The sequence below is a fragment of the Rattus rattus genome, chromosome 10 (genome assembly GCF_011064425.1).
Source record: "Rattus rattus isolate New Zealand chromosome 10, Rrattus_CSIRO_v1, whole genome shotgun sequence".
NCBI classification, from domain to species: domain Eukaryota; kingdom Metazoa; phylum Chordata; class Mammalia; order Rodentia; family Muridae; genus Rattus; species Rattus rattus.
In genome coordinates this window covers 62,248,469-62,276,047 of record NC_046163.1, presented here as the reverse complement: position 1 = coordinate 62,276,047, position 27,579 = coordinate 62,248,469, and the positions used below count along the sequence as shown (strand labels likewise).

The following is a 27,579-nucleotide window of genomic DNA, read 5'->3' as shown; positions in this document are numbered from 1 at the left end:
TCGAATCAGTCATGGTTGCAGAGGAGTTTGAGCCAGAACAGCTGAGTTGAACCAGCCAGCCAGAGTTCAGAAAGACCTAGAAAGAGGTGAATTTATTCTGCTGTAAGTCTCGAGGATGAAATCATTCTATGGGGCCTATAAGATTCTAAGGAGGTTAGAAGCTTCCAGGACTAGGCCTAGTTTAGCCTTGGAGATGACAATTATGTCAGGTGAATAAAAGCTACTATTACACTGACTTGGGCAAAGACTCTGGGGGAAAGAAAAAACGTGATGCGTGATGTGAAGAGAGGTCAGTTTGGTGGGGCTCCGTGTGCCTGGCAGACCAAGGATGCACCACTCGCCACTGTTAGCATCATTTGAGGCATGGGCAACCTGGGCAGCAGAGGAGTAGAGAAAACCAGCACATTGCACCCGAGCACACTACTGCCAAGTAGAAGGCGATAGATCTGAACCCGGGTCTTTTCCCTAGGTTGGCTGTATATACTTTCTGCTGCTCTTGTTCAAACTGGAAGAGAAGGCAAGGACCCGATATGCGAGGGATGAGTGAGACTTGGGCTGTGCTTCCAGGAATGGCACCAAATTCAACTCTCAAAGCATCTCTCTGCTCAGGCAGTTCCTTACCCAGAGGACCCTGGGAAATCTGATGAGAGGTATAGATACTGTTATAGTATTGAACATGCTTAAACACATGGATTTGCACATGGGTCCAAGGGGCACAACAGAACCCTGAAGCTATAATGTGATCTCTGTGATTCAAAAATTTTAGGGGAAGAGCCTCCATGTTTGCAACTTCCCATGCTGCTTAGCTTCCTCCTACTCAGTCATAGACATCCTGTCTCTGGATGGGAAGGGATGATCCTCACTCCCTATCTGCCCTCTTACTCCATGTCTTTTAGCTTCTCTTGTCATGACAATAACAAGAGATTTTGTCTTTTATTGGAGTCCTGGAGCCAGGTCATTTAAAATACATCTTACAAGGATGTTGGGCTAGAATGAAGAGCTGGTGATTTCCATTAGCCTGATCCCTGATGACTTTGTCCCCTGTGTCTCTCTAGCCATTATGTGAAGCTCCATTAACACCTATTTTTAGTGCTCCCCTTGAAGACCCATGCCCTTGGACATTCTTTGTCCAAAAATACGTCATTAAAATATTCCTGAGTCTTCCATCAGTTCAATTTCCAATAAATTTACTTCACACTGACTAAATTGTACTCACGAGTAAATTTCTAATGTACGATTTTTTATGAGTAAAGTTCTAATGTACTTGGTCTTCTATCTTCCCAAATACTTTTGAATTTAAAGGAGGTATGTATAAAAGTGTTGTGAACCTTTTGAAAATAAAAAGCCGTTAAAATGCAGAACTTACAATCCCAACTGTAATTATTTTGCCTCAGTTCTAATACTGTCCCCCATCTTACTTCCAACCCTCCCTTCCAGAGCAAGAAAGGACAGAATCAAAGCGCTCTGTCTGCTCCCACTGCCTCAGAAACCTCGAGGTAGCTACTCCAGTCAATCACACTTAAATACGTTGGCCCGGGAAAGCTCACAGAGCTCCTGTGAGCTAACAGTTAAATATTCCGGAATTTTGTAATCTGACAACTGTTTTAGATGAAGGACACTAATGGGGGAAATATGCTCTCTCTTTACTGGTTAGTAATAAAATGATAAGCAATATGACCATCAAGGAGCTGATGAGGCAGAGCAAGTCCTGTGGAATTATGTAGTCTAACACACTGTTTGGGACTCTGGGGTGGGGGTGGGGTCCCCCCAAATGTTTGATCAGCCTGGCTACACATTGGGCCATAACTATATAAAGATCAATGATTAAAGTGTTGTTGAATGGATAAATGCTGAATCATTGGGGAAAAATGATCACTCCCACGAGAACTCCAATCAGCCACATCCAGACTAAGAGAAACAATGCATTGCAGAAGATTTTCATACATGTTGAACTTTGGTTCACTTATGGATGAAGCCTCATGTATTCTTTTCTTTGAGCCTATGCCTTGGTCTCTTGGTAGATGACCAGTCACTTGAACTTCTGCCCAGTGGCCCGCCCATGAGTCAGAAGTATCTGTGGGATTTGACGAGTGTCTCACCGAGTTTCAACTTGGAGAAGTGACATTTGTCCGACTCCTAGTTGTGTCTTAGTCACTTGCTACATACTTCGCTCCTATGAGTTCATTAGCTCACTTCACCCTGCAAAAATGTGATGCAGGCAAATGAGACTCAGAGGGGAGCGGGATGACATAGCAAGTGATGCATCGCACTCATGACCTGAGTTTCTATTCTTCAAGAGAAACTCAGTAGAAAAAAAAAGTGTGGTATTTAATCTCCCAGCATACTTCAGAGGGTACTTACCCAGAGGCAAAACCCTGCCTATCTCGGGATGAATGTGATAATGGGGAAAAGATCATTGATTCGAGTTTTCATGCCTCACTTTGAACTTCAGATTTATCCACACTTGAGTCGGGAGGAAATAATTATAATTTAATCATTTCTTAAAGTAATCATCGGTCTGATATGCATGCCTGTGGAGCGCTCAGGGGCCTCGTGAGCAAAGCTTCAATCTGAGTTTAGTACCAAACCTAAGTGGTTTTTCTGAGGAATTCTTTTTAAGCACATCTCCCCGTTTACTCCCTTTCGATAATAACAGACACACATCTGAAAGCACACTGGTCAGACGAAGGGCACGGGCATGAGATGAGTGAGAAACCGAAGAGTTGGAGGCCTAGGGTGTGAAAGTAGGAAGCCAACACCAGAGACTGGAGACTCTTCAGAAGCTGATTGGGTTTCAGCAAGTTTAACTCTTTCAGTTAAAAAAAAAAAAGGAAGGTGAGAGGGGGGAAGGGCAGGATATAAAAGAATAAAGGTTTCAGAGTCCTGCTGGAAGTAATGTCGTTGAGTTGAAGAAGAGAGGAGACCAGCCGACAAGATGGGTTTCCTACACCGCACGACTTCTCCTCCCATTAGACCTCCCCTTATCCTTTTGCTGAATGTATTTTCATGGGACTGGGAAAGTGGTCGGGAGTAAAAGGTTCCAAGAACTCTACTTGCTAAGGCCTGTCGCACAGATGATAGTGTTCAGTCCATTTTTGTATCACTTACAATTTCCAGGACAATGAAGTATGGGCTGTCAGGTAGATTCTGACTTCCTGAGGACTTCCTCTGGCTTCGGTGCCATCCCTCTATTCCTAGAAACACTGGGGATTGACATCCACCATCTATCTACTCAGGGAATCTTTTTTTTTTTTTTTTGGTTCTTTTTTTCGGAGCTGGGGAGCGAACCCAGGGCCTTGCGCTTCCTAGGCAAGCGCTCTACCACTGAGCTAAATCCCCAACCCCTACTCAGGGAATCTTGATGAGCAAATGCAACGGCTCCCCTCCTCCACTAGGATAATTCTTTCACATTCTACATTGGAAACAAGCTCCATCCCTTTCCCTCCATCATGGCCTCAGTTCTAATCTCCTTTGCCAGTTTTATGGGATCACTTCGTCAACTGCTTCTTTGAAAACCCCTACCTTGAGATCTGCTTCAGAAGAAAACAAAACAAAGAGAAATTAAAGTTTAATTCGATTGTCACACAACAGGTTAATACAAAATAAGGATCCCCCCGCCCCAATAGAAGACACATCTAAAAGTTCATGCTCTACAGGCACATGGGACATCCATCTCCCAGTGATGACAAGGGACCAATCCAAAAGCCAATGACGGACCTACATTTTGGTCCCCAGTTTCTTAGGCATCACATAATATGTAGAGACGAGACAGAGGCACATAATGTCCCTTGTTTGTTTGTTTGTCTGTCTGTCTGTCTTTGGATGCATTTGGGTTTCTCTTTGGAATATAGCAAGCCAAAAGACAAAAAGATCCCCAGGGATTTGGGCATGAATTGTGGAGTATCACATGCCTCTCAGAGCAGTAACTTTAAAAATCTAGTACACTGTCAAAGTATGATGTGGATGAGACAAGACGGTGAGTCGTGTGGCCCTGAGAGCTGGCACACCACCAGAAACAGGAGGTCACCAGTCATCAACAGATGCAATCTTCCCCTTGTGACCTTTACCCTTATCCTCAGAGCTTGGTTTGGAGAGAGAGAGAGAAAAAAAAAAAAACCAGTTCAACCTTAGCCTTGAATTACGACATTATTTGAAGCAATATTTGAAGGAAGCTGATGTCACTGCCTGACTTATGTCATTTCAACAGCCCTGCCTCCTGCAAACTCTTTTCCACACACTGACTTGGTTGAGCAAAGGGGACTACAGTGTATTAAGAATGTTTGCAGATCCTTGGCTATTCTTCCTATTGAGAGGTGGAATCTCTCTCTCAATTGCTCTCTCTCTTCTTGAATTTGAACTCGAGTTTGTTTAATAATAGCATTTTGCCGAAGTGATCTGAGACATCCATGTTTATATGATCTTAGAAGCCTTGCAACTTTCATCTTGATCACTTGGAAAGCGGCTACCATGTCTTGAGAAAGTCCAAGCATCCTCGAGGAGAGGATCCAAGGTATTTAGTGGACAACCATGGCTGAATTCCCAGTCAGTTAGAGCAGCATTTGCAAGGCCTTGGAAACATATTCACCAGCCCCAACAAGCAGCCTCAGTTCTGATTCTGAGTTTATGGTTCTAGTGACCTGTCTGTTGAACATACTTGAAACAAATTAATTGAATTCTTTTACGTCACTAGGTTTTGATATAGTTTGTTATGAAGCTATAAGTTACTAAGGTAGCAAACACAAGAGAAATACAAAGCTCCTAAAGAATTGAGACGAAATGCAAAGATGCCATTCCTTACATGTTCCCCCTTTATTTCAATAAATTTTCCTATGCTAAAAAAAGAGATGGATTTTAAGAGACAGTAGATTTTAAAGATGTCTTACAGTTGTTGGTTTCTATTACAGATGCTATGCCAGATGTGGTTTGATTAATGGGGCCACTCAACATGACTCTTGTAGCCCATAAGTATCTATTGGTATCACAAATGTTTATCTCTCTATGGTTGATGTATACCTATTTAAAAAGAACAGAAATTAGCAATGTATAGAACATGGACCAAATCCAGATGGTTGTATTTAAAATATAAATTTACAACTATTCTTCTACCTATTGTCTGTGACTGCCATTGTGGTCCAACTCTAGAGTAGCTGATAGCCAGCCTGTACCCTTCTAATCCTAAATTACTTATTATTGCCTTATACAAAATGTTTGTGAAGCACTAGTTAAGGCCATCAGAGGCAATTTGCCTTCAGAATGAATAATATAGTAACCATCACAATCCTACCTTAGGGCTGTTTCAACTTGATAGTCCCTGTCATGATCCAGTACACAGGGATCGTAGGTGTCTATCCATCCCCTCATACACCATACATGGGTGATAGCACTCACAGTGTCTGATGAGTACAATGAAATAACTGGTGTAGATATGCTGCTGAAATAACGCAGGGATTGTCACAGACCATGGGCACCTGAGTCATCTCTTTCTCAATGAGCTTAGCTTGGCTCTCACTATCTATCTCCTATTTAGTAATGGGAAGGTTGAGAAATACATTCCCAAACACTCAGGGGCCTAAAACCAGTAAACATATAGAAGTCTAGTGGTTTTAAGGATGCTAGTAGGAGGCTGAGGCACGTCTCAGTGGTTAAGAGCACCGAGCGCTCTTCCAAAGGTCCTGAGTTCAATTCCTAGCAACCAGGTAGTGGCTGTCAACCATCTGTTAATAGGAGCTGATGCCCTCTTCTGGTGTGTGTAAAAGCAGGTACAGTGTACTCATATAAATAAAATAAATACATCTTTTAAAAGTAAGTATTCTAGTATATCTTCTTTATGGACAAAGTAACAAAGTTCTACCATCTATACTTCCTACCACAGAGAAGGAAACATAAGGGCCCTTTTTGATTTAGGAGAGAGAATCCATTTAATTCAAACTATGGAGTCTCTATTGTGGCTCAAGGTTACCCTGTTAGATGTTTTTACACCTGAATCCAGTAGATCTGGTGGCACTAAATGTCTCTTTATGCGACAGCAATCCTGTATGGAGCCATTGCCCCTTAAGCAAATCACAGAATAGAAGTCAGAATAGATAGAATTCAGGAGCAACACCATGGCAGGATTTTTGTTTGTTTGTTTGCTTGCTTTGGAGTTTTAGAAAATCTATCCTTTCTTTAGATACCATTTTGCTACTGGAAGCTTGAACTGGGACCATAAAATTACAATACAACCCAAATTTCCCATTATGAGCTAAGGATTGTTGAGCCCAGCATGTATCTACGCAGAGCATAAACAAGAGCATTTCATTATCAATGGTGGTGGAATACACCCTCCCAAGACCAACCAATCTGTAAGCACTGACCCACAGACCCACTGTCTGCTCCAATATGTCTTAGAACTTAGATCTCTAGAGTCATGGAACGTTCTTGGTGACTAGTCATTGAAAAACAAATTGACCTTGTTTAAAGAAAGTTTTGTGTACTATCTTGTCATCCAGAGAGAAAGGCCATACCATTGTATCTCTACTCTGTGGTGATACAGAAAAAAATAGATAAAGGGAAGACATTCCAGTAGGCATAACTTCCATCTTTGAATTTTTTTCATAACAGAGAAAGGAGCAAAGATATGAATCTACATCGTATGGGCAGCAGTTGACAGTTTTAGTAGCTTATTAGAGATTTTGAAGAAACATGGCAGAGTTCACTGGGTTGGAAAGTCTTGAAACATGAAAGGTATCAGCTTCTCCTAGTGGGGACAGATTGTGGTCTGCCCTCTAAGAAGTACCTTAAGACTGGTTAAACTTACCCATTGTGAGGACCTGTGAGTCTCCCTTTCCTACTGATCAATGAACTCCTGATCAAAGTAGCCATGCCGGTCCACATGGGGTGAGTATATGCAACCAGGTATATGATCATCTATGCACCCAAGTCTAGCCGGGTTATAGCGACTAATATGTGCCCAATCAACTCCAAATGAGGCAGCACTAGTTTCCTGGACTAGCAAACTTCCCTCTGGGGGAATTACTCAGCTATCTGATGACAAAACTGCTTCTATCCTGGAAGGCAAGTTTCTCCTCACTCCATAGAAACCGACTTTTCATAAGGGCTTGCCTTTCCTATTAACACCTTGACAAATCCAGCAATTGGCCACTCACAGAGGTCTTCTTATCCACTACCATGACATTCCATGTCGTGTCTCTAAGGAACCTCCTTTGTGGTGAGTTGTGTATGGAAACAGGTTGAGTCCAACCATGTTAGCTGCCACTCTGAAGCCGTAGAAAGGCAGAAGAGTTAGGACACGACAGTTGCTATGCTGGCAGACAGGGCTGGAGTAACGTCCTGTAAGAAGCAGTAAAGTCAGAGTCATCAGCCAGTGTATGTTGCTGTTTCTCCCTTGTCTGTAAATGGAGTTTAATAAATTCTATTAATTATTAATAGGACCTGTCCATACCCCCAGTAACTGAGGCAGAGTCCTATGGGTTTATTTAATCAGCTCTTGCACAATAACTGGGGGGGGGTCACCCCTAAACTATTTTTCAAACGCTAGACTGGTTACTTCCCCAGCATCCCTCCTTAAGTACTTGCTGTTTGAGTCCCTCCCGGGTTACTTTTGCTCAGCAATCTGCCCCTTGGGGATGGGGGTTCACTCAGGCACCTGCTCCTGGTCCATCCGTGTAATGGAGAACTTCTGTCCTCTCTTGTCTTCCTTCTCCTACCCTCCCTCTTCCATCTTCTCCTCTCTCCTTTTCCCTCATGGTCCCTCCCTTGACCCCCAGCCCCAATAAATGGAAACTGCCTCTTTCTATTCTCCCCAGGAGCTGACTGTAGCCATTTTTATTGGATCAATAGTTTCACTTTGGGGAGCAAGGCTTACATAGCGTCACTTGGTATATTTTAGGATCAGCTTGGGGAGGGAGGTTTAACCAGATCTTGGGGGCCAGTATTTGTCATTTGAATACATAGGAGCACCAGAACAACCACCAACATGTATCCAAGATACTTAAAGGAATCAAAGGCTAGAAATAGGACAAGCATCTCTCGCTAATGTCACTAATGATCCACTTACAAAGCTTGCTCTTTCTACCCTCAAATGTAGACGTTCTAGTTCCTAAGGTAAAGAAACTTCTACTGGAAGATGCAATATGGATCCATTGCACTCGAAGCTGACACCAACAACTACCTTGGGTGTTTTACACTAAGAATCAGACATAGGTTAGAGCCCAGGCTCATCTGTGAAAGCATTTCCTGCTCTTGTAGTTTGGTTCCCAACACCCACGCTAGCCAGCTCATAACTGCCTCTTACTCCAGCTTCATGGCATCCAAAACATTCTTCTAGCTTCTGAAGGTATCTGAACTCACATGCACATACTCAACACATGTGCATGGGCGTGCACATGCACACACATTAAAAAGGAAATAAATAGACCTTTTAAAAAACGATCAAGAGTAAAGTACTTTTTGCTATACTGACTGGCGTGATTGTAATTGCCACAAGGAACTGGGCTGGTACTGGGTTAAGGAAAAGTACATTTAGAATGCTAGAATGTCTCTTATATTGTTGTGATTTTTAATTACCCTTGTTACAATAATAAAATAAGTGGAAAATGATCTAATGCAAGTTTGGTGGTCAGGGTCTGGGCCCTTCAGAAGGCAAAGTACCATGATGAAGAATGTGCTTGCTGAGGACAAAGGGACAGAATGAGCAGTGAGAGAGGGAGGTTCCAAATATCAGCATGATGACAAAATCAGCCCAGATAGGAACTGGCTTTCCCACAATTCCCTTACCTGTCTCAAACTGGGTTACTAAGTCTGAGAGGAAATTTGCGTCAAGTTGGGGGAAAAAAGAGAAGCAGCAGCCATCCCACTTAAGAGGGGGAACTGGAAGAATTAGAGTGAGCGTGCTTTTGCCTTGACCCTGTGACCCACCTTGACTGAGCAGGAGCCATGATCTCAGCTCCTATGTTCTCTTTCAGTCTCCTCCTTAACGGCCATCAAGCCACCAGCTCAGGACCTTTGTAATGTCATCACGACACTCCTCTATTTCATGTTCAGCTTTTCTCTCCCGTGTCCTTATGGACACAGAAATTCCAAGCCATGTCACATAGAAGCAGTACCCTGCTGGTGAGTCTTCCAATGTCTCCAGAGCCTGGTTATCTCACACCATTGATGAAGGGAACCAGAGACCAAGATCAGGGATGACTGACAGCAATGCCGTCTTTCCCTACCACCTCCAAAGGGCAGGTGGGTGAAGCTGGGGCCACTACAGTTCCAGAATACGACAGAACTCTTGCTTTTGAGTATAGTGTTTCAATATATTCTATTGTGCCCTGTCCCAAAAACACCTGAGATTTGTGGTCAAAAATAATCCTACATACATCTATATAATTTATGTCTGAGAGCCAGGTTTCAAATAAGGTGAAAGTTAAGACAGTTTGATCTTTGTTGGGCTCACCAGGCTTATCCTTCAGAAGACCCAAAGAAATCAGAACTCTCTCTCTCCTGGCTCTGTCTCCCTGCCTGTCTCTCTGTCTCAATTTTCAGAGTATGATTTAGATGCTAATTCAACACTATACTCTTGCTACTCCCCTTCCCATTTCCCCATTTATTATCTCTTTAGCTTTTCTGGGTCATCTCTCATTTGCTGCCAACATGTGATCACTGCATCCTAAGAAATTTTTCTATTATTTTGCATACACATTCTTGTCAGCTTCCCCTCCTCATTCTCCACTCCACCTACCTTGGTCCAAGTGTAGCTAGCAGGAGCTTGTCTGTGAACTGACCTGTCTCTACTCATTGATGCTGACTGGAAAAGTACGTCAACTATTGAAATAAATGTGGGCGATCTGGAGTTGTTCAGACCAAGGGAATGATGTCTACTCTACCTGTCATTAGATATACTATGGATTCATTCTACTAAATCACTGTATTCTTTCAGCATGGGCCCTGGGAATGACTCATGAGGTGGATGGAGACTATGCTTTCTCAGAAGACACAATCATTTCCCAACTCCATCCCAAGGGTTGCAGGCAGCTAGTGAGAGGTTTAGAACGCTGGGGAATCTGCTTTCCAGAGAAATGGCTCTGCTGATCCAGTGGGTTCATGAAATGATTAACATTCCTCTTGAAGAAATGAAGGTGAAGTGACTCAGAGCAGATTAGGAGAAAAGACACGAGTTCTTCTCAGAATTCTTGGTATGCTGGTTGGCAAGATTCCTGCCTGCCCCAAGGCAGATCTTCTCCTAAGCTCATAAACTTCCAAACACATAAATCATGTCCATGTAGTTATCGATTCTTTCCCTTCCTTTGCAGGAGACATGATAAAAAAGCAGAGGAGAGAGAGAGAGAGAGAGAGAGAGAGAGAGAGAGAGAGAGAGAGAGAGAGAGAGAAATTTTATGCTCTAACAGAACTCCAAACTTTTGACTTAGAAAATGACAAATCTGCCGGGCATTCTAAGTCCCCGTGTATCAGAAGTGGACTCTTTCAGTCTGCTCAGTTGACAGTTGACAGAAACGAACAAAAGAGCAACCAAAAACTACTGGCAATACAGAAATGCCCCAAAGAGATTTACTTTTTTGACTACTTCATACTTAGACTAAAGTAATTCCAGTTAGCTCTCTGTTCCAGTTGTGATCAATTTCCACTTTTCTAATGAAAGAAAAATTTAAATGACTCTTGGCAGACAAGCTATTTGAATAAAGAAATCAATGTCAAAACATTTCGGGTGTAACATTTGTAAGCAAATGTTCACAAAGTATTTATGTCAAATGTAGTCACTCCGGGCCAGACATGCCAGAATTCTTCAGGGCTTACTCGCACCACGCAAACTTGGGGGCACTTCGAGTCTTCCCGGTGGCTAAGTCCCTCTAGATACGCACTCCACTAAAATGTCCAAATGCTTAGGATTATATTTCCCTCCCATCCCACTTCCAACTGTCTGTGGGTGGAATTTCCAGCACTGTCAGTCAGTGTGTACCCAGAGCTGGTTTCTACTGACTGGGAGAAACACTGGAAGAGTACATCTAGCAGTTTGCACTACAGGGTGAATGTCCCTACAACGTGTCACGTGGGCTAGCATCAGTTGAGGTGGGACTTCGAAAACCACACAAAGCATGTTGTCACTGATATTTACATGTAGTTACCAGGGAGACAACTGGATTCTAAATGCTCAGTTTGGATGTGATTTGGTTATGAAGCCTGGTGGAAGCTGCTCAAATCTTTGAGTCCGCTGTCTCACAGGAAGAGGACGGGAGGGAGCAGAGGGGTGGATGAGCGCTGGGATCCTCGCCCTCTGTGAGTGGTCCCTGCTTTACGTTCTCATCCCCACTCTTTATAAAAACCTCTGCCTTGTTCCTAATTGTGTTACGTGTACAGCTCCAGAGGCAAGAGAGGCACGAGCCTAACCAGAGAAGACAAGTGCAAAGAACGACACATCCCCAAACGAGTTTCATTTATATAATGAAAATAAATTCTTACACCATCAACAAAAACACACCAAGGATTTTTTTTTTTTTGCGAAAAATATTTTTTAAATAAATTTTTGTCTTTTTTTTTTTTTTTACATTCTGATATACATATGTAACAAGGTTTATGGCACTGTAACCAGAATCAAATTCAAAAAAAGAAAGAAAAATTAAAGGAGGAGGAGGAAGAAAGAAAGGGGGGGGAAAGGGAGGAAGGAGGGAGGGGAAGCCACTGGTATTGTTGAATTCCTGTCTCCAAGCTGACTCCAGTCCTCACTCAGCTGCCAGCCCTACCTTAGCCTCACACTCCAAACACATTTTTATTGCACAAGTGCCAGCAAAGGCACGCGGTATAACGTCAGTTTCTTTGTGTTAAACAAACACACACACACACAAGTTCTCTCAGACCCAGAGAAGGGAGAAAGTTATCTGGAGCATGGAACACACAAGATCGATGCTAGCCTGTCTCCCCAGAGAAGGCGTGAGGTGAGCTGAGCCGAGACCACCGAGTTTGCCCGCCCTTCTCTTCGCACCGGTGAGCACAGCTGTGCACGGTTTGACGGGGCTTGCTTTCGACATGGTTGTCCAGGTCGGTTCCGGGTCTAGAGTCTTTTCCGTTGCCTTTTGGTTGTTTGTAATTGAAGGGTGGTATCTTCTGTCTATGAGCCCGCACAGACTATTGAGTCAAAACTCTACAGTAAGCTTACAAGGGAAACCGGGGAGAAACAAGTTTTATAGTATTTTTATTTGTTGGCTTAAAAAAAAAAAAAAAAAAAGATCTCTTTAGCTTAACTGCAATACCAGTTTAAGAGAAGTGAGTCTCATGGGCATCAAAAGTTATAGTCTTCTTACACTTATTAAAAATAGAGTCTTTCGACAAGTTTGTTTCCTTTCACAAACACCCCTGACCTTAAAAAAAAAAAAAGAAAAAAGAAAAAAATAAGGAAGGAAGGAAGGAAAGGAGGAAGAAAGACAAGCCAGAATCCACCTTCCTTCCTGTTCTGCTCTAACAGAGCATGACCCTTTCTAGCCTGTCTGCTGTCACACAACTGTCTCCATGCCCATCAGCTTTGGTGTAAGGATCCGTGGTGTCACGCCATTGTTTAGGTCTTCCTCAAATTCCAGCAACTGCCCCATGAAGTTGAGGTTCGGGGAGATAATTGGTCGTTTGCCTTTGACGAATTTGTAAGCGTCAGTCATGGTCATCCGTGTGTGCTTCATCAGGTAGGCGATGACAATGGTGGCGGAACGGGACACGCCGGCCTGGCAGTGGATGAGAAGGCCCTTCCCACACTGATGAGCTTCCTCTGTGGGATAAAGAGACAGGTGGTGAGAAAGGGGGGACAGACGGAGGTTAACTTGTGCTTGAGTCGGCAGTGTTTCCTTGTGCAGAGACAATGTTTTGAAATGTTTCCAAAGCGTGACGCACCGATGAAGTCTACATGATCAAAACACAAGCTACAGAATTGGCCACAATCAGGAATCAGGAGCTGCTGGTCTGCATTCTCTTAAATCATTAAGAAAAAAAAAAAAAAATGGGGGCAGTATGCATGCCACAGTGTGCATCATGGGGAGGTCAACAGACAACTTGCAGGAATCAGTTCTGTCTTTCCACAATTTGAGTTGGTAGGGATTAAACTCAGGTCGTCAGTCTTGGCAGCAAGTATCTTTTATTCACTAAGCCAGCTCATTGGCCCTTCACTATTTTGAGGGGGAAGGGTGCATGTGTGTATAGGTGTGTGTGTGTGTGTGTGTGTGTGTGTGTGTGTGTGTGTGTGTGTGTAGATGCACATTTGCATAAGTACACATTCATGTTCACATGTGTCTGTGGAAGGCCATGTGTTGGCATCGTGTGGTATCTACTTGATCATCTTCCGTGTTCTATGACACAACATCTCTTGCTGAGTCTGGAGCTCATTGTTTCTGCTGGTCAGAATGGCCAGCTGGCCCTGGAGTGCCCCATCTCAGTCCCTAGTGCCATGGGATTCCAGGCAAGCTGCTATAGCTACTCGACTTTTCCGTGGGTTCCTGTGATTCTAGCCCACATTCTCATGCTTCTGTGGTGAGTGCTTTACTGCTGAGCCATCTTCCCAGCCCCCTACAGCTCTACATTTAGAGAAGATAGTGCATGTCACAGGAACAGGGAATGCAGAAGCTATACCTACAACAGGACAGACTGACACCCAGGAGAAGCAAGCTACTGAGCTCACCATGAATGCTCTAGCTCTCTTTTGTTTTTTAAAGGTTTATTTACTTATTATCTTTACACACACACCAGAAGAGGGCATCAGATATCATTAGAGATGGTTGTGAGCCACCGTGTGGTTGCTGGGATTTGAACTCAGGACCTCTGGAAGAGCAGTCAGTGCTCTTAACCACTGAGCCACCTCTCCAGCCCCTCTAGATCTCTTTCTTGACAACCTTGCTCCTTTTCTATTTTCTCTAAAACCACTGGCATAAAGGGAAGAAAAAGTTAAAAAAGGAGGAGAGAAGATATGGAGATTATGTTACGAACACATATGGGCATGTGATAAAGGTCTTCTGATTAACAATGTTAATCCCACTTTCCAGATTATATGACTATGTCCCTCATAAGAACTAGCGCTATTAGCAATATATCTTCCACATGCTACACACACACACACACACACACACACACACACACACACACACACACACCATTCTTTATCCTATAGACTGTTCTCTACAAGAGAACATTTAATGTATGGAGTTTTGCTAAAACTTCATGAAAGGGAAGGGGTAAAGGTCAGCTGGAGAGTTCCTACTCTCAGCTTCTCAGCAGAGACGCATAAAATGTTGTCAGTGAGCCTTGTGGAGTACTGATCTACTGATGGCCCTCTCAGGAGTATTTGACTCCTCATCTCTACATATGCTGACCCTACATGGCGACCACTGGGAAGGCAGGGTCCCCAAGTAGCTCAGAAGAGAGAGCAACAGAAAGTGGCATGTTTAATATTAAAAGTTTCGGATGCCTGTGAGCACTGGACAACATTTTAGTGACACTTCTAGATTAAAACACACCCCCCAGGAAGTGTCCCCAGAGGAATGCAGGCCAATGATAAGGTAGAAAAGGGAGTACAGAGACTTGTCTCTTAGCTTAAATTGCCCACACTGGCTGCTTCCCAGCAGACTAAGATGCAAACAGGATGTAACTATCTCTCTCACCAATCTGTAGACAAGCTTGCTTCAAGAGACCCAAGAGCAGTGCTTCAGGAAAGTCTCCCTTTGTCAGCACTAAATGACTTCCCAAACTAAGACCATAGAACACGGTGGTGTGAGAAAGAGTGAGGTGGGTGTGACCACCTGTTCTACTAACACACTAGCTGAGTGACCTTGGGAATCCTCTGACCCCCAGGACTTGCCTTCCTCTTCCATAATACAAAGGACACTAGCTCACCAGCCTCTGGAACTTGGGAAATGAAGTCATTTGATTCTGGTGTTAAACTGGCATTGTTAAACGCTAAACGTGAACGCTGCTTAGTTTATATTAAACTCAGGTGAATGTTATTGTGCTGTAAGCCTTGCTGTGTGCCCCCTGAAGCCATGCTATAAAATTTCAGTTTATCCAATCAGCGGACAAGGAGAACAAAACCGTGCCCACTCACGTGATCCTGAGTTGTTCGGCAGGCTAAATGTTGCTTGTTATTAGTTTTGTTTTTCTTTTAAAGGGGGAGGTAAGCCTGAATAATCCAGAAGGAATGTAAGCACATGACTGTAATCTCTTAGAGCCAGCCTATCCCATGCCACTCTCTAAACAGAAAACAAATTCCCAACTTCCTCCACCTGAAATTAAGCAGGTGGGACTCCCCTTTATAACGGCCTCAATTAACCAGAAACTTCCTCGACCTGGCGACCAGCATTTCTTGCTCAGGATTCAAGGCTTGGCTCAGATTTTATGAATAAAAGAACCCAGGGTATCTCTGTACCCAATGTTAGGAACTAATTAACAGGGCATGGTAAACACGGGAAAGTGTCTTGGCCAGAAGTCAAGACCACTAGGTCCTGTGTTCTTAACAGGTATAGGCATGCCATGACACACATGTGGAGGTCATGCAAGGCCTTGCCTACTTCCTTCTCTGAGATGGGTTTTCCTGTGTTGCTGTGGAGGCCAAGCTAGCTGTCATGTGAGTGTCTAGGGGTTCTCTGCCTCCTACCTTGTCTCGGGAGAAGGTATTAGTTATGTACTCTTGCATCTGACTTCCATGGCTTCTGGGGGATTCAAACTCAGGTCTTGCAAACCTTTTTCCCCATCGTATCTCCTCCCAGCCCCCAGTTCTTTCTTGACACTAGAATTTTGGACATGGAAAGGTCAGCTTACTTCTGAGTTTAGAGACCACTCTGACAGTGTCCCTGGTACAGCCAGGCCCTGAAGGACAAACTAGAAAGGAAACCAGCCGTTTTAAAGCTGCTAAATTGCCAAAAAAAAAAAAAAAAAAAAAAAAGTTTTAAAAAACATCACCCTGGTGGCTGCTAAACTTGGGATCTTTTTTCTGGCAAAACCAGCAACAGCCATTAGTGTTTTCTTCCCGAGACAGTAATGTGGAGAGCATTGGGCTACCTCTATGTGCTGATAAAAGCTGGAGTCTCTTGGAAACAATGGAACGTTTGTCAACTGTTCTTCTTGCCCTAGTCACCGTGAGTCGCCCCACAATGCTACAAGGGCTACAAAAGCTAAGTTCAGCATAGAGCTGGTGGTTGCTTCCTTCTGAGGTAAGAGCCTACTATTGTTAGGCTTTTCCTTCTTGGGTCCTACAGGGTCTTGACCTTTGCTGTTTCTCTGAGCTGTCAAAGGAAACATGTACCTTTTCATGGCCACTGTCCTTGTCACTCAGTGTTTAAGAACTCAGATCACTTGGGTGGAAGAAGACAATTCACACCACCCTTCCATCCCTCCTCTGCAAGGATGAAGTGGGCGGAGAAACTCACGACAGCATGGCCTGCTTCTGAAGATGGTCCTTCAGAACCAGCCCTTTCATGATACTGCCTTTGCCTTGACCTCAAGTGAAGAGGCCACACACTGTGACTCAGTATAACTCATGGTGGCCAGTGGAAATCTCCTACTCTGTGCTGGGTGAATAAAGGGGAGCGAGGTACTGTGTGGAGATTTGGGGACAACTAAGGTGATGTCACAGTCTCTACCTGGTAAATCTTCCAGTACTTAGAGGGCAAAGAACAGGCAGCAGGAATAGCTCTGAGCAGTTCTTCACACTCCCCTTGAAGCTTCTGGTCATATGATATCTAAGTGCCAACGTCCACCATGGTGTCTTTGTTAATGGGAGGATGGAGGACAGGGATTTCCTATGGAACGGATGTTGGACAAAGAGGGTGCTTATTGCTTTAATGTGAATGTGAAATGATCCCACGGACTCATGTGTCAAATGCTTGGTCCCCAGCTGGTGGTACGGCTTTCAAAGGTTTCCAAAACGTTCGAAGGTAGAGGCTTGCCTGAGGAAGTAAGTAGGGTAGACACTATGCTACTGAAGGCCATATGCTGTCCCAGTCCCTCCCTTCCTAGTCACCATAAAAAGCCAGTCGCCTTTATCATACACCCCACTGCCATGTTCTGGCTCACCTCAGGCCCAGAGTCAATACTACCAAGGACTGAAACTTCTAAGATCATAAGTCAAGATAATTCCTCCCTTTGAGATAACCTCTCTGGTATTTCAGCCACAACAATGGAAGGCTCACTGACTCAACCATTCTTCTATGTCCATCCAGGCAATCGAGGTTGGCTTTGCTTTGTTATTGTTGCTGCTTTCCCTAACATAGGAATAAACTTTGGACCTTGTATCAAACCCAGAACTAGAGGAAAGAGAGAACCAAAGAGGCGCCTCCCCCGACCCCCACCCCGTGCTGCGGGAGACAGTTACCGATGAATTCGAACGCCTCTTCAAAGTACTGCCGCAGGTTCTGCTTGTTGCTGTCCGTGGCCGGCAGCCTCTTGTAGTTGAAGAGGCCTTTCTCATAGTGGTAGAGAGGAAGGTGCGTGGTGACGTTGATGACGTAGCCGACATTGAGCCTCTGCATGGCGTCTAGGTCCTGAGCATCCTGCTCATTGCCAAGAAACAGGAAGGGCAGGATGGGCGTCAGCTCTGCGCTCTCGATGTCAGGGGTGGAGGGGACAGACTGAGGTAGCACGCTCGAGGCCGCAGAGGCACCACCCCCCACCTCCCGGCACTCTTGGAGCTGGAGGGAGTTGTCACAGAGGTTTCCATGGTTCTGTTTAAAACTACTGAGTCCCCCTGGAAGGAAAACACAGAAATCATATATGAGTAAAGTCCACAGAGGGGTAAAAAATGCCAGCTTCCCCATAGAAATGGGTGTCACTGTGGTCATGTATGTGTCTTAACATTCCTAAAATAAAAACAAGAACCAGAAGTCTGTTCTGGACACCCAGAGGCAGCTACAGAGGACACTGTGCTCCCTATTGCAAAACTGGGCCAAGGTGCCTGGGAACAAGTTCCTCACAGCGCTCAGTTATTTCATCAACTGAAAATCCGATCTGCCTTTAACAGACATAGGGTTCCTGACCTATACGGAACCATGTACTTTGGAGGTTGAGAAGAGCACAGATGACATCGCCCTACAGAGGACTTCTGTTGGACTCCTGGTACCGTGCACACATGTCCTGTACCCTTTATAACTCACGTTACAGAAGGACAAAGTTCACTCGGCAGCGAAGCAGTCAGTTGCAAGCAGGGCTTGTGGGAAAGACAGGTTACACTGGCTAGCATCCGGCTGGCACTGCTGAGCTGACGGTTGAGTTGCACAAGCATGTCTCTCTGAGTGTGAGTCGGAGACTGACAAATACAGGCAAAGTGTTCAGTTCACCCCCAACGCCCAGCCTTGCATGGCCACTCTGCACGAACAAGCTATTTCTATTCATTTTACTTCTATGGCTGCCCAAAGGTAGAAAAAGCGGAGGGGAAGCTTGGCTAAGGTAAGTTAGCGTTGGAAGAGTGACTCAGGATCTACTGTATGACTTCTTCCACACAAGTCCTTGACATTTATAGATCTAGACTTCCAGGAGAATGGCATCTAAGACTGGCCCATTTCCCTGTAGTTAGCTTTTAGAGGACAGAGAGTACACTAACCCATTAACCGCAACCTCTGATGGATCTAATAATGCGCACTCCGAGCTCGAGGCTCCGCTCTCACTTGAGTCGCCAATACTTCAAAGGTTAAAGCTGCACCAGTTTACCCACTTTCAGCATGCAGACGTGGCCTTCTATAAGTACGGAGTCACTTACGGAACTCACTCAGGCACAGCTGTGCAGTGAGACGCACGGGGCTGTTCATGAAGCGCCATCTGGTTAATGGTGGAAGCAGAGAACTGGCTCCACAAAGTGGGCCTCTGACTTCTGAACTCACACACGTACACAAACACAAACAACTCAGGCATACACTCAACAATGATACGTTTTTAAAAAGAAAGGAAGGCCAAGTAAAATACCAAAATTTAAACTATTAAATCCATCCATGGGATAGCATGTGCCCACTAAAGGAATAGCTATAAAACCAAAGAAAAGACTTCTATTTGATGCTAAAGGGAAAACAGCTAAGGGAATGTATGTGTCAGCGTTTGCTGCTTAACCCCTCCTTTCTTATGTTATACATAGTTACACACAGACAAACCTGAAGGATTATGGAGCTCAAATTCTATAATGCATATGAGAGAGGCATTAGGAAACCTGGGGAGGGGTCACCCAATGAGTGGGAACCCCAGTAGAGCAGGGGAGATGTAGGGTTTTCTAGAAAAGGGTGAGACCCTGGCAAGTTCTAGGAAGCGATGTGAATTTCCTCCCAGTCACAGAGGCCTTGAGTGTCCCAAGGCATAAGCACAAAGCCTGAACAGAGTACAGCTCTGCTAACAGGACAGGAAGTCCACTTGTCCACCAGCCTCTCAACTGACACCACATCCTTCCAGACCGCAGGTCTCATTTTTGACCACCAGAGTGGATGGCCTGAACAAGGCTTGTCCCCAACCATTGCACTCAGCCTACTATATAACAGAGCACAGTCATATTCTCAGTAGGGAATGACAAGAACTCACGGTCAGCTCAGGAGGGCCGTCCTGTACCCAGTCTACCAGTCAGACAAGAGACAGGGGAAGAGATACAAAAGGGAGAGTACGGAAGAGCGTTGACTTCACTTGAATTCACTTCTGTAATTAAACTCTGCCCTTCTGTGGTGACACCATTAGACCCAGGAGGCTAGCCCAGGGGGAACCTTCCAACTACAAAGAGAAATACAAGACTACAGGGGGAAAAAAAGTCACCAGTGATCTTAAGTAGGAGTATAAAACTACCCACTGCCACTGTCCCAAACTCCACAGAGGACACTGGAAGGAGCTGTGTGGAAATCTGCTGGGCTCCACAAAGCCCCCAGTAAACAGCCCCCATGCTGATGCTGCCAGGGGAACCGAATTCACACGTTCTGAAGAAAAAAGGCACTTGCAACATTTTTTCCCCATATAAGTTAGGGGGAAGGACTGGGAAACTAAACTCAAAAGAGAAGGCTGGGAGGGGGAGGAGGCGTCTCAGCTCTTATTTATGTATCCAAGCTGTCATTTGTCTTAAAGGCAGCTAATTCAGAAAATAAGATAAAATAAAAGCATACCAAAACACCCTCCCACCCCCACACACATAAAAACCCCCAGCATAGAGCTCTTTAAAATTCAGCCTCTGCCCCTCCTTTCCCAGTGACATCAGCCGGAGGCTCCCCACCTGCCCAGTTGCCATGGCACTCACACAAAGACACACAATGACATCAGCTGGCATGATATCAGCTCTTTGAATGCAAACAATACAAGAAGCACTACTTTGTTTAAGGCCTTGGGTACAACTGTGTTCTGGGGAGCCAATGACGTAATGCTAACAGGTGGCAAGGGGCCTTCCATTTGCCTAATGGGGGGAAAACATGGGGGAGGGGCGGATCAGAGAGAGTCTGACACACAGAAAGCTTCGACCACAGGGTGCTGCGTGTGTCTGTGCGAAATGATGTGAATTATATGTCTGAGCCATGTGGGAAAGTTTGCTTGTGTACTATGGCTATCTGTAGGGAGAGAAAGGGGAAAGGCCTCATGTGACTGTAACGTCTCAGCTGACAAGGAAGTTCTGAAGGGTCAGCCTCCAGCTAAGTCTGCTCACGCCAGGCATTGTCCTCACACAAGGGTGATGTACAGTGTCACACTGAAATGGAGACTCTCTCCTGGATGGCCTCTCTAAGGCGGCATGAAATAGCAGTGTCTTACAAGGATATTCCAGAGAGGTCTGCACAGGGGGTGTCTGTACCCCTCAGGGGTGAGTTATGGGAGCAGCAGAAGGTGAGGGTAGACAGAGCTAAGTAGAGTTAACAGGGTCATTCTGGGCCCTCCAGACCCCATCAAACGATTACTTAATGAGGGGGTTTTAATTCTGTTTGGCCCAACTATAGAAGAAGACTACAGGGGCAGGAAGATGGCTTAGTCAGTATACGGCCCACTTCACAAGCGTGAGGATCTGGGTGTGGATCCCCAGTATCCCTATGAAAGCAAAGAACATGTCTGTAATCCTTGCATTGGGGAGGAAGAGACAGGGAGATCCCCATACCTCCCTGGCCAGCCACGGTAGCCAAAGACAGACAGACAGACAGACAGACAGACACACACACACACACACACACACACACACACACACACACACACACACACAATGGGTGGAGATGCATGGGCCCCGCCTCTGAGGCCTCAGCCTCCTAAGACCTTGACAGACTCCCTTTCCCTTAGGAAGGCTCCGTTTACCGCCAATTGTGTATAATACAGCCCATGCACAGGACGGAGGTAAAGGACACCTATGTGAAGGTTTACAATTACATCACATGGCATCGCATACATTCTACCTCACGATGCTCACATCAGGACCACGGCCCTCACCTACACTCCATCCGGTAATGATGAAGCTGCTGGAGGCTGAGCCTGGCCTTTCAAAGCCTGGCTATGAGATCCTAGGCAGGTTTCCCACCTGTCTCTTCCTCAGTTTCCCTTCTACACTTCACTTCCTATGAACGTATCCACATACTCCATAGCTGAGAGCAGCCACTGACTTCAGGTTTAGTACCAGGAGGCATGAATTAAATCCTTAGGATCTGGCCCTGTGGGAAGCTATACTGAGAGAGAAGAGGGACGAAGGCGCTTTTGATGGCTGTAGCTGTACTCTTCCTACTAAGGTGCTCTGCCCCCGTCTCCGGACATCTCTGCCTTAGACAGGTTTTATTCTTTCACCTAATCTTTGTGGCTACAGAACCTCAGGAGACTTCGTGCCATATTATTGTTTCCACTGGGGGAGCCACGAAATAATATTTATTATATGCCAATAATTCTGTCGTCTGTAAGATATATTATGCTGAACCGCGTCTGTGTTGAGGTCTATGGATGGATATGTCCAAACGGCTGATGCAATCGCTGAGATGCAGGTAACACCTTCATAGTGACCTCAACAGGAATATGCTCTTACCAATCACGCCAGGACGCCGAGTGACGGCTCAGTCAGTACACAGGCTGTACTTTTCAAGCGTGAGGACCTGAGTTTGGATCCCCAGGACCCACATAAGAAGCACAGCTGGGTGCCCCGAATCCCAGCACTGAGGGGACAGAGACAGGAGGGTCCCCAGAGTTCCCTGGCTGGCAAACCAAGCTGAGTCGGTGAGCCTGGGGATTAGCAAGAGAGCCTGTCTCAGTACTGTGGACTGATTGAGGAAGACAGAAAATGTACAAAATGTCAACCTTTGACCTTCACATACACACACTCACACATACACACACACACACACACACACACACGGGGAGAGGGAGAGAGGGAGAGAGAGACAGACACAGAGAGAGAGATCTACATGTATACCCTCCCCCCCAAAAATTATTGCCTGAATATTTATCTACAAAACGTGGAACTCAGTCAGGAGGACCTTATGATTTATTAAATAAAAGGAAAAATCTAGCTTTCTTTGGAAGCCTTCCAAGACATGGCGACTCTGGTGTGCTTTATCAGAGGTTGCGGGATTCCTCTCTGCCCCTGCCACCTCACTCTCCCCTCCTCTGAAGCAGTCCAGGGCTCTCCCAAGTCCATGCCTTAAAGAAGTGCTACAGAAAATGGCTGGGTAAACTTCAGCCTGCTGAGAAGAGCCTCTCCTCATCAAAGGGACAGGCTCAGCTCAAAGCCCCATGGGGCTGGGGTGGGTGGGTGGGGTTCCTTTACTCATCATAACCTGCAGACTTCAGGCTTTAATGAGTAGCCTGCACTGAGGAAGCCACACATTGTGTGTGTGTGTGTGTGTGTGTGTGTGTGTGTGTGTGTGTGTGTGTGTGTGTGTGTGTGTTTGAACAGCACAGGCAGATTGTTTGAGGCTGCTTCACAAGTATGTAAATACAGGCTGCTTCTTTAAACCTGTTAGCTCATTTATTTACATTCGTACAGAAAGCACTGCCAGAAGCGACAGCTGATGACAGTCATGTAACTTTCCACAACGACAATTAAAGCGCTTTGGGCCTGCTTTCACGCGCTTATGACTTTTATGTGAACCGGATTCAAACTGTAAGATCTCTGAGTCCCATGCCAGGAGCCGGCTCTGGCTTTGCACAAATCAGCGTGATTCTAAAGGGGGAGCAGCCCCGGGCTCCTTCCCATGCACCTGCAGCTGGCCTCTGCCTCCTGCTCCACCCCTTTCCCCTATTCTGACCTCAACGCTATACTGTGACATGTGTGTGCCTGCCATCCACACAAACAACAGGAAACAGGTTGGGTGAAGGAACGGGTAAGAGAAGGTAAAAGGACAGTCACGTTCTGGTTTCTTCTAAGTCTCACAGCTTTGGCCCTTAGCTGTGGGAGAGCTAATTCCTGTTGCTTAAGTTACCCAGGCTGGGATGTTTTGTTATAGCAACGTGCTGTGGTTTGGATGTGCTTTGAGCAAGTGCTCAAAGTTCAAATACTCGGAGCTTTGTAGTGTGGTGATGTTGACAGGCGGAAGAACCTTTATCAGGTGGGGCCTAGTAGGAGGTCATAAGGTCAACAGGTGCTGCTGGGCTTGGAAGGGGTGAATACATTTCGTATATGACCCAAGTTAGTACCAGTGAGAGCAGGCCTAGGCCCTGAGTGTCTCTGCCTTCCACTCTTGACATATGATCTCTCTGGCACATACTTCCACAACTGAAACGTTATCCACGGCAAAGTCCTCGCTAGAAGCCCAACAGACGCACCCGATCTTGAACTCCTGACTCCTAAAACCACAAAATCAATAAATATTTTCCTAATAAAGTATCCAGCACAGTCTTTTATTATTGCAACTGAAAACTATTGTATAACCCAAGCAAACTAATATAGTACGACTTTACATTTTATTTCTCGGTACGACTCTACAGAAGTATCAGAATTCCTACTCTTTAGGAATCTCACCAGAACTTGTGGGCTCCCTAAGACAAGGCTCCTGAGAGCCAACATAAGGATACCATATCTTACAACCAAGCCAGAAACCGTCCAAGGTCAAGAGAGAGAGAGTGGTGAGGTTGGGAGGCTGCCCAGCCTACCTGGCAAGCCATAAGAAGTAAGCGCATAGAACCTTCTAGAACGCCAGTTCTACATGCCAGCAAAATTCACAGAAGTTATCTTTTCTCAAAGGAATCCCTCAACCTCATCACGGACAAGCCCTGGCTCAAGCCCACCCTGAGACATCTTTCTGAGTAAAGAATTGTCTTCCTTGGAGATGTTTTGTCAGAGGGGAAGGAGGGCACACTAAGGTGGCTCTGAGGAGCTGAAGAGGAAGAATGTTACAGCGAGGGGCTATTAGACAAACCCATGTTTTTCCCCAAGAGTGAACCACATACTCTATGCTGCTCATTTAATTCCCTGAAGGCGGGGCAAATATCCTTTACTTTTCAGGGCAGAAGAAGCTTAAATAATCAAACACTGCTAAGCAAACAGATAAAGCTACTCATTAAACCAGCCTGTGGCACAAGAGGAGAATTCGCTCCACTACCCATGTATCCATCTACCCCAGGACCACGTTTATCTTAGACCCCAAATTAAAAACATCACAACCTCACAGCGAAGACATGTTTCCCAATGGCAGTTAAGTAAAGTCTGATAAATCTTTAGAGACATAAAGAGCACGCCTCAAGGGACTACATTCTTCTGACACAAAGAATTCCCACTGGAAATTACACTCAGAGAAGTTCATCAAACATCATCCCTGATCAAGAGGGGAGGAAAAGATAAGGTTTACAGTAGAGACTGGGGTTGGGACCCATGCCCGTGGTGATGAACAGAGCTGGCTAGTCAAGTCCGTGAGCCAATCTTGTTTTGAAGGAAACCCCACACTCAAACAATAGCTTTTGCAACCATGGATTTTGGAATGATCTGAAGGTCAAAGGGCTTTGGCCAGGGCAATTCAGGAAGCGGCAGGGGAAAGGCTCAACTGCTCCTGTCACAATTTGAAATGCTTTCCTGGGCCAATGTTTTCAGTCCACACAAAAAGTATATAGCAACCGATTCCTTAAGTCGGAGCTAAAGTCTATATTTGGCAAGAACAGTCAGCAAGGATAAGTCTTAACCATCAACTGGCAGAAAGAGGAGGCAGGAGCTGTCTCTGCAGACACGCGCCATAGTCAAATCGCCCACGATGGCTGAGCTCTGCAAGGTCAAATTGAAACCAGGCATGGCTTAGGAGGGTCTGGAAACCTCTGGTGGTGGCGGCTGTGGTGTCAGGTTATAGTAACAGGTCAAGCAAGAGCTGGAGTATCCACATCTGGTAGACCACATTATGGCCCAACCAATATAGCCGTCTGAGCTGGCTGAACTCAAAGTTACTGAAGAACCATCCCAGTCACCGTCTCTGCAGCCCAGCACAGAAAGCTGACCCTGTATGCACTCCACATCTGGCAGCGTAGGACTTTCCAGGCACATTCCCTGGAGGCCATATCCAGCAGGGCACAGCATGGAAGTCCTTACAGCAAGGACTCACAGAGCAGCTCTTCTTTCCATGCTGAAGGGACTCGGGGTTTTTGCTTATGGCATTTATTGCCAACCTCTTGGAAGCAAGCTCCAGGGTAATCCTTTCATTCTCCCCCAACCCCCTGAGCTCTCCTTAAGCCCAAACAAAGCCCCACTACAACACAAAGCAGGCGGAGGTTGAGGCACAGCAAGAACAAAGCCAGTTGCTGAGGCGTGGGACCTCCGCGATCTATTCCAGGGCTCTCTGTGTCTGCTGGTCACTCTTTCAAGTCATTCCCTGTGTGATACTGTGAGACTACGCAATGCACACTCCAACTGTGTCTACCTGCTGGTACCCAGCTCCTGAGACCCTGGCAACCTCCAAAGAGGTAAGAGTGGCTATTTATGTGCCAATGAGGTGAGTGGCAGTCCGGGAGTCCTTAACACCTTCCAGGCGGAAGAGGTACCATAAAGTAGAGAGCAGGGTTAGAGGCTAGGGAACTTGAGCTCCAGCCCTCAATCTTCATGTAGAGATGAAGATGAAAATGAATTACTCACCTATGGCCAAAAATTTAATCAATCATTCTGACTTAATGAGAACTCCATAAAAACTCAAAAGAACAAGGTTTGGAGAGCTTCCAGATGGCTGGGCCACGTGGAAGTGACTGGAGGCGTGGCGTGCCTACATGCACCATAAGAGCTGCATGCCCCTTCCCACACGTTGTCCTACCCATCTCTGCCTGTTCATGTGCATGCTCTATAATATCCTGTATAACAAGCAAGGTCACTAAATGTTTCCCCGATCTCTGTGAGATGTCATGGCAAATGAATCAAATCTAGAGAATGAGTTCTGGAACTTGCGTTGACAGCTAGTTGCTCAGAAGTGCAAGTCGATACCCTGGGACCGCCAACCGGTACCAGGAGTGGGGAGTTCTGGTATACTTGGGCCTTTGGCCTGTGGGATCTACATGATTTCCAAGGAATTGTGAGAATTGTTAGGAAATCTTGCTGCTGTCGGCTGAGGAACTATTTGAGGGACAGAAGAAACCTCCAAGAGCTATTCTGTACAGGAAGGGAGCAGGAGTCTGTTTTCTGTCCCCATAACAAAATAATTGAGGCTGAATATAAAGAAAGGAGATATATTTAGTCCCCAGTTTTCAGAGACTAAAACTCTAGACAGTATGGCACTACCTCTGGTGAAGGTCACCTTGGCTGTGTCACACCGTGACAGGTGGTATCACAGGTGGGATGGTGGAATAAAGGGGACAGAAAACCAGGGTAATAGCGACCCTGGGCTGTCCACTTCTTTCCTCATCTTTATTTTTTTTTTATACAGACTCTCTCAGGTTTCCATAAAACCAGTCTCATGTACTTCCAAAGGCAGTGCCCCAAGTTGACCTCCTATGAGGTGTCACAACTTTGCAACACCACCATGTTGGGGAAAACATCGTTTCCAAAGCATAGACACCTGAGGGCCACATCCCACCATATCCTAACCATAGCAGAGAAGACAGCACTGGTTTCCTATGAGACCCACGCAGGGCTCAGTGACGGTGGTCTCCTAGAAGGTCTCTTCCCTCAGTATTCTCTCAGCCCACTCCTTGACCACATATATCACAGAGTTTTATTACCTTCAGAACACTGACGCTGTCCTTTGTTTTTTATTATTACTAAAAAGTGGAGTGGAAAGCAGGGGTGTGTGTCATTAGGACTCAGGGCATGTCTGCTCAGGGTGCTGGTGGCAGGCTGCCCTGCGCCTCTGCGGTACAGGCTCCGGAAGGTCGTTTGGCGTCTTCAGATCCTAGTTTACTTCTGGGTAAAGTAGAGCATCAATGGGCAACAGAGTTGATGCAATAATTAAACGAACCACTACTAAATGAGTTTATTCAGAGAAATTGTACTCATTCACTCTGTACCGTCTGCTCTGAATAGCAAGTGCTCGTTAAATATTTTTAGATGAGATGAACATCGGGATGAGCCAGAAAGGGCCATTAATTATGTGTTGTTCCGCATTATGCTAGAGATTTGGGAGATTAAAAATAGTCCCCAAAGATAAATCTAATTGGAGAGAAAAGAAGGGATGAGGATGAGGAAACATTAGGAAAACTGTAGCGAAATGTCGATGCCAGAATGTTCTGAGAACACTGGGA

General features: G+C 45.4%; 1 protein-coding gene across 2 annotated transcripts in view; it reads right to left on the bottom strand.

Moving 5' to 3' along the window:
* Positions 1-11,488: 11,488 nt before the first annotated feature.
* Positions 11,489-27,579, bottom strand: part of Dusp10 (dual specificity phosphatase 10) — a 36,960-nt gene continuing 20,869 nt past the window's right edge. For both annotated transcript variants that reach the window (XM_032915379.1, XM_032915380.1), the window contains exons 3-4: positions 17,342-17,713; positions 11,489-12,757 (exon numbers count right to left, since the gene is read on the bottom strand). In XM_032915379.1, the coding sequence (XP_032771270.1) occupies positions 12,492-12,757; positions 17,342-17,713 (638 nt within the window). In that variant the 3' untranslated portion in view covers positions 11,489-12,491. The remainder of the gene's footprint in view (positions 12,758-17,341; positions 17,714-27,579) is intronic.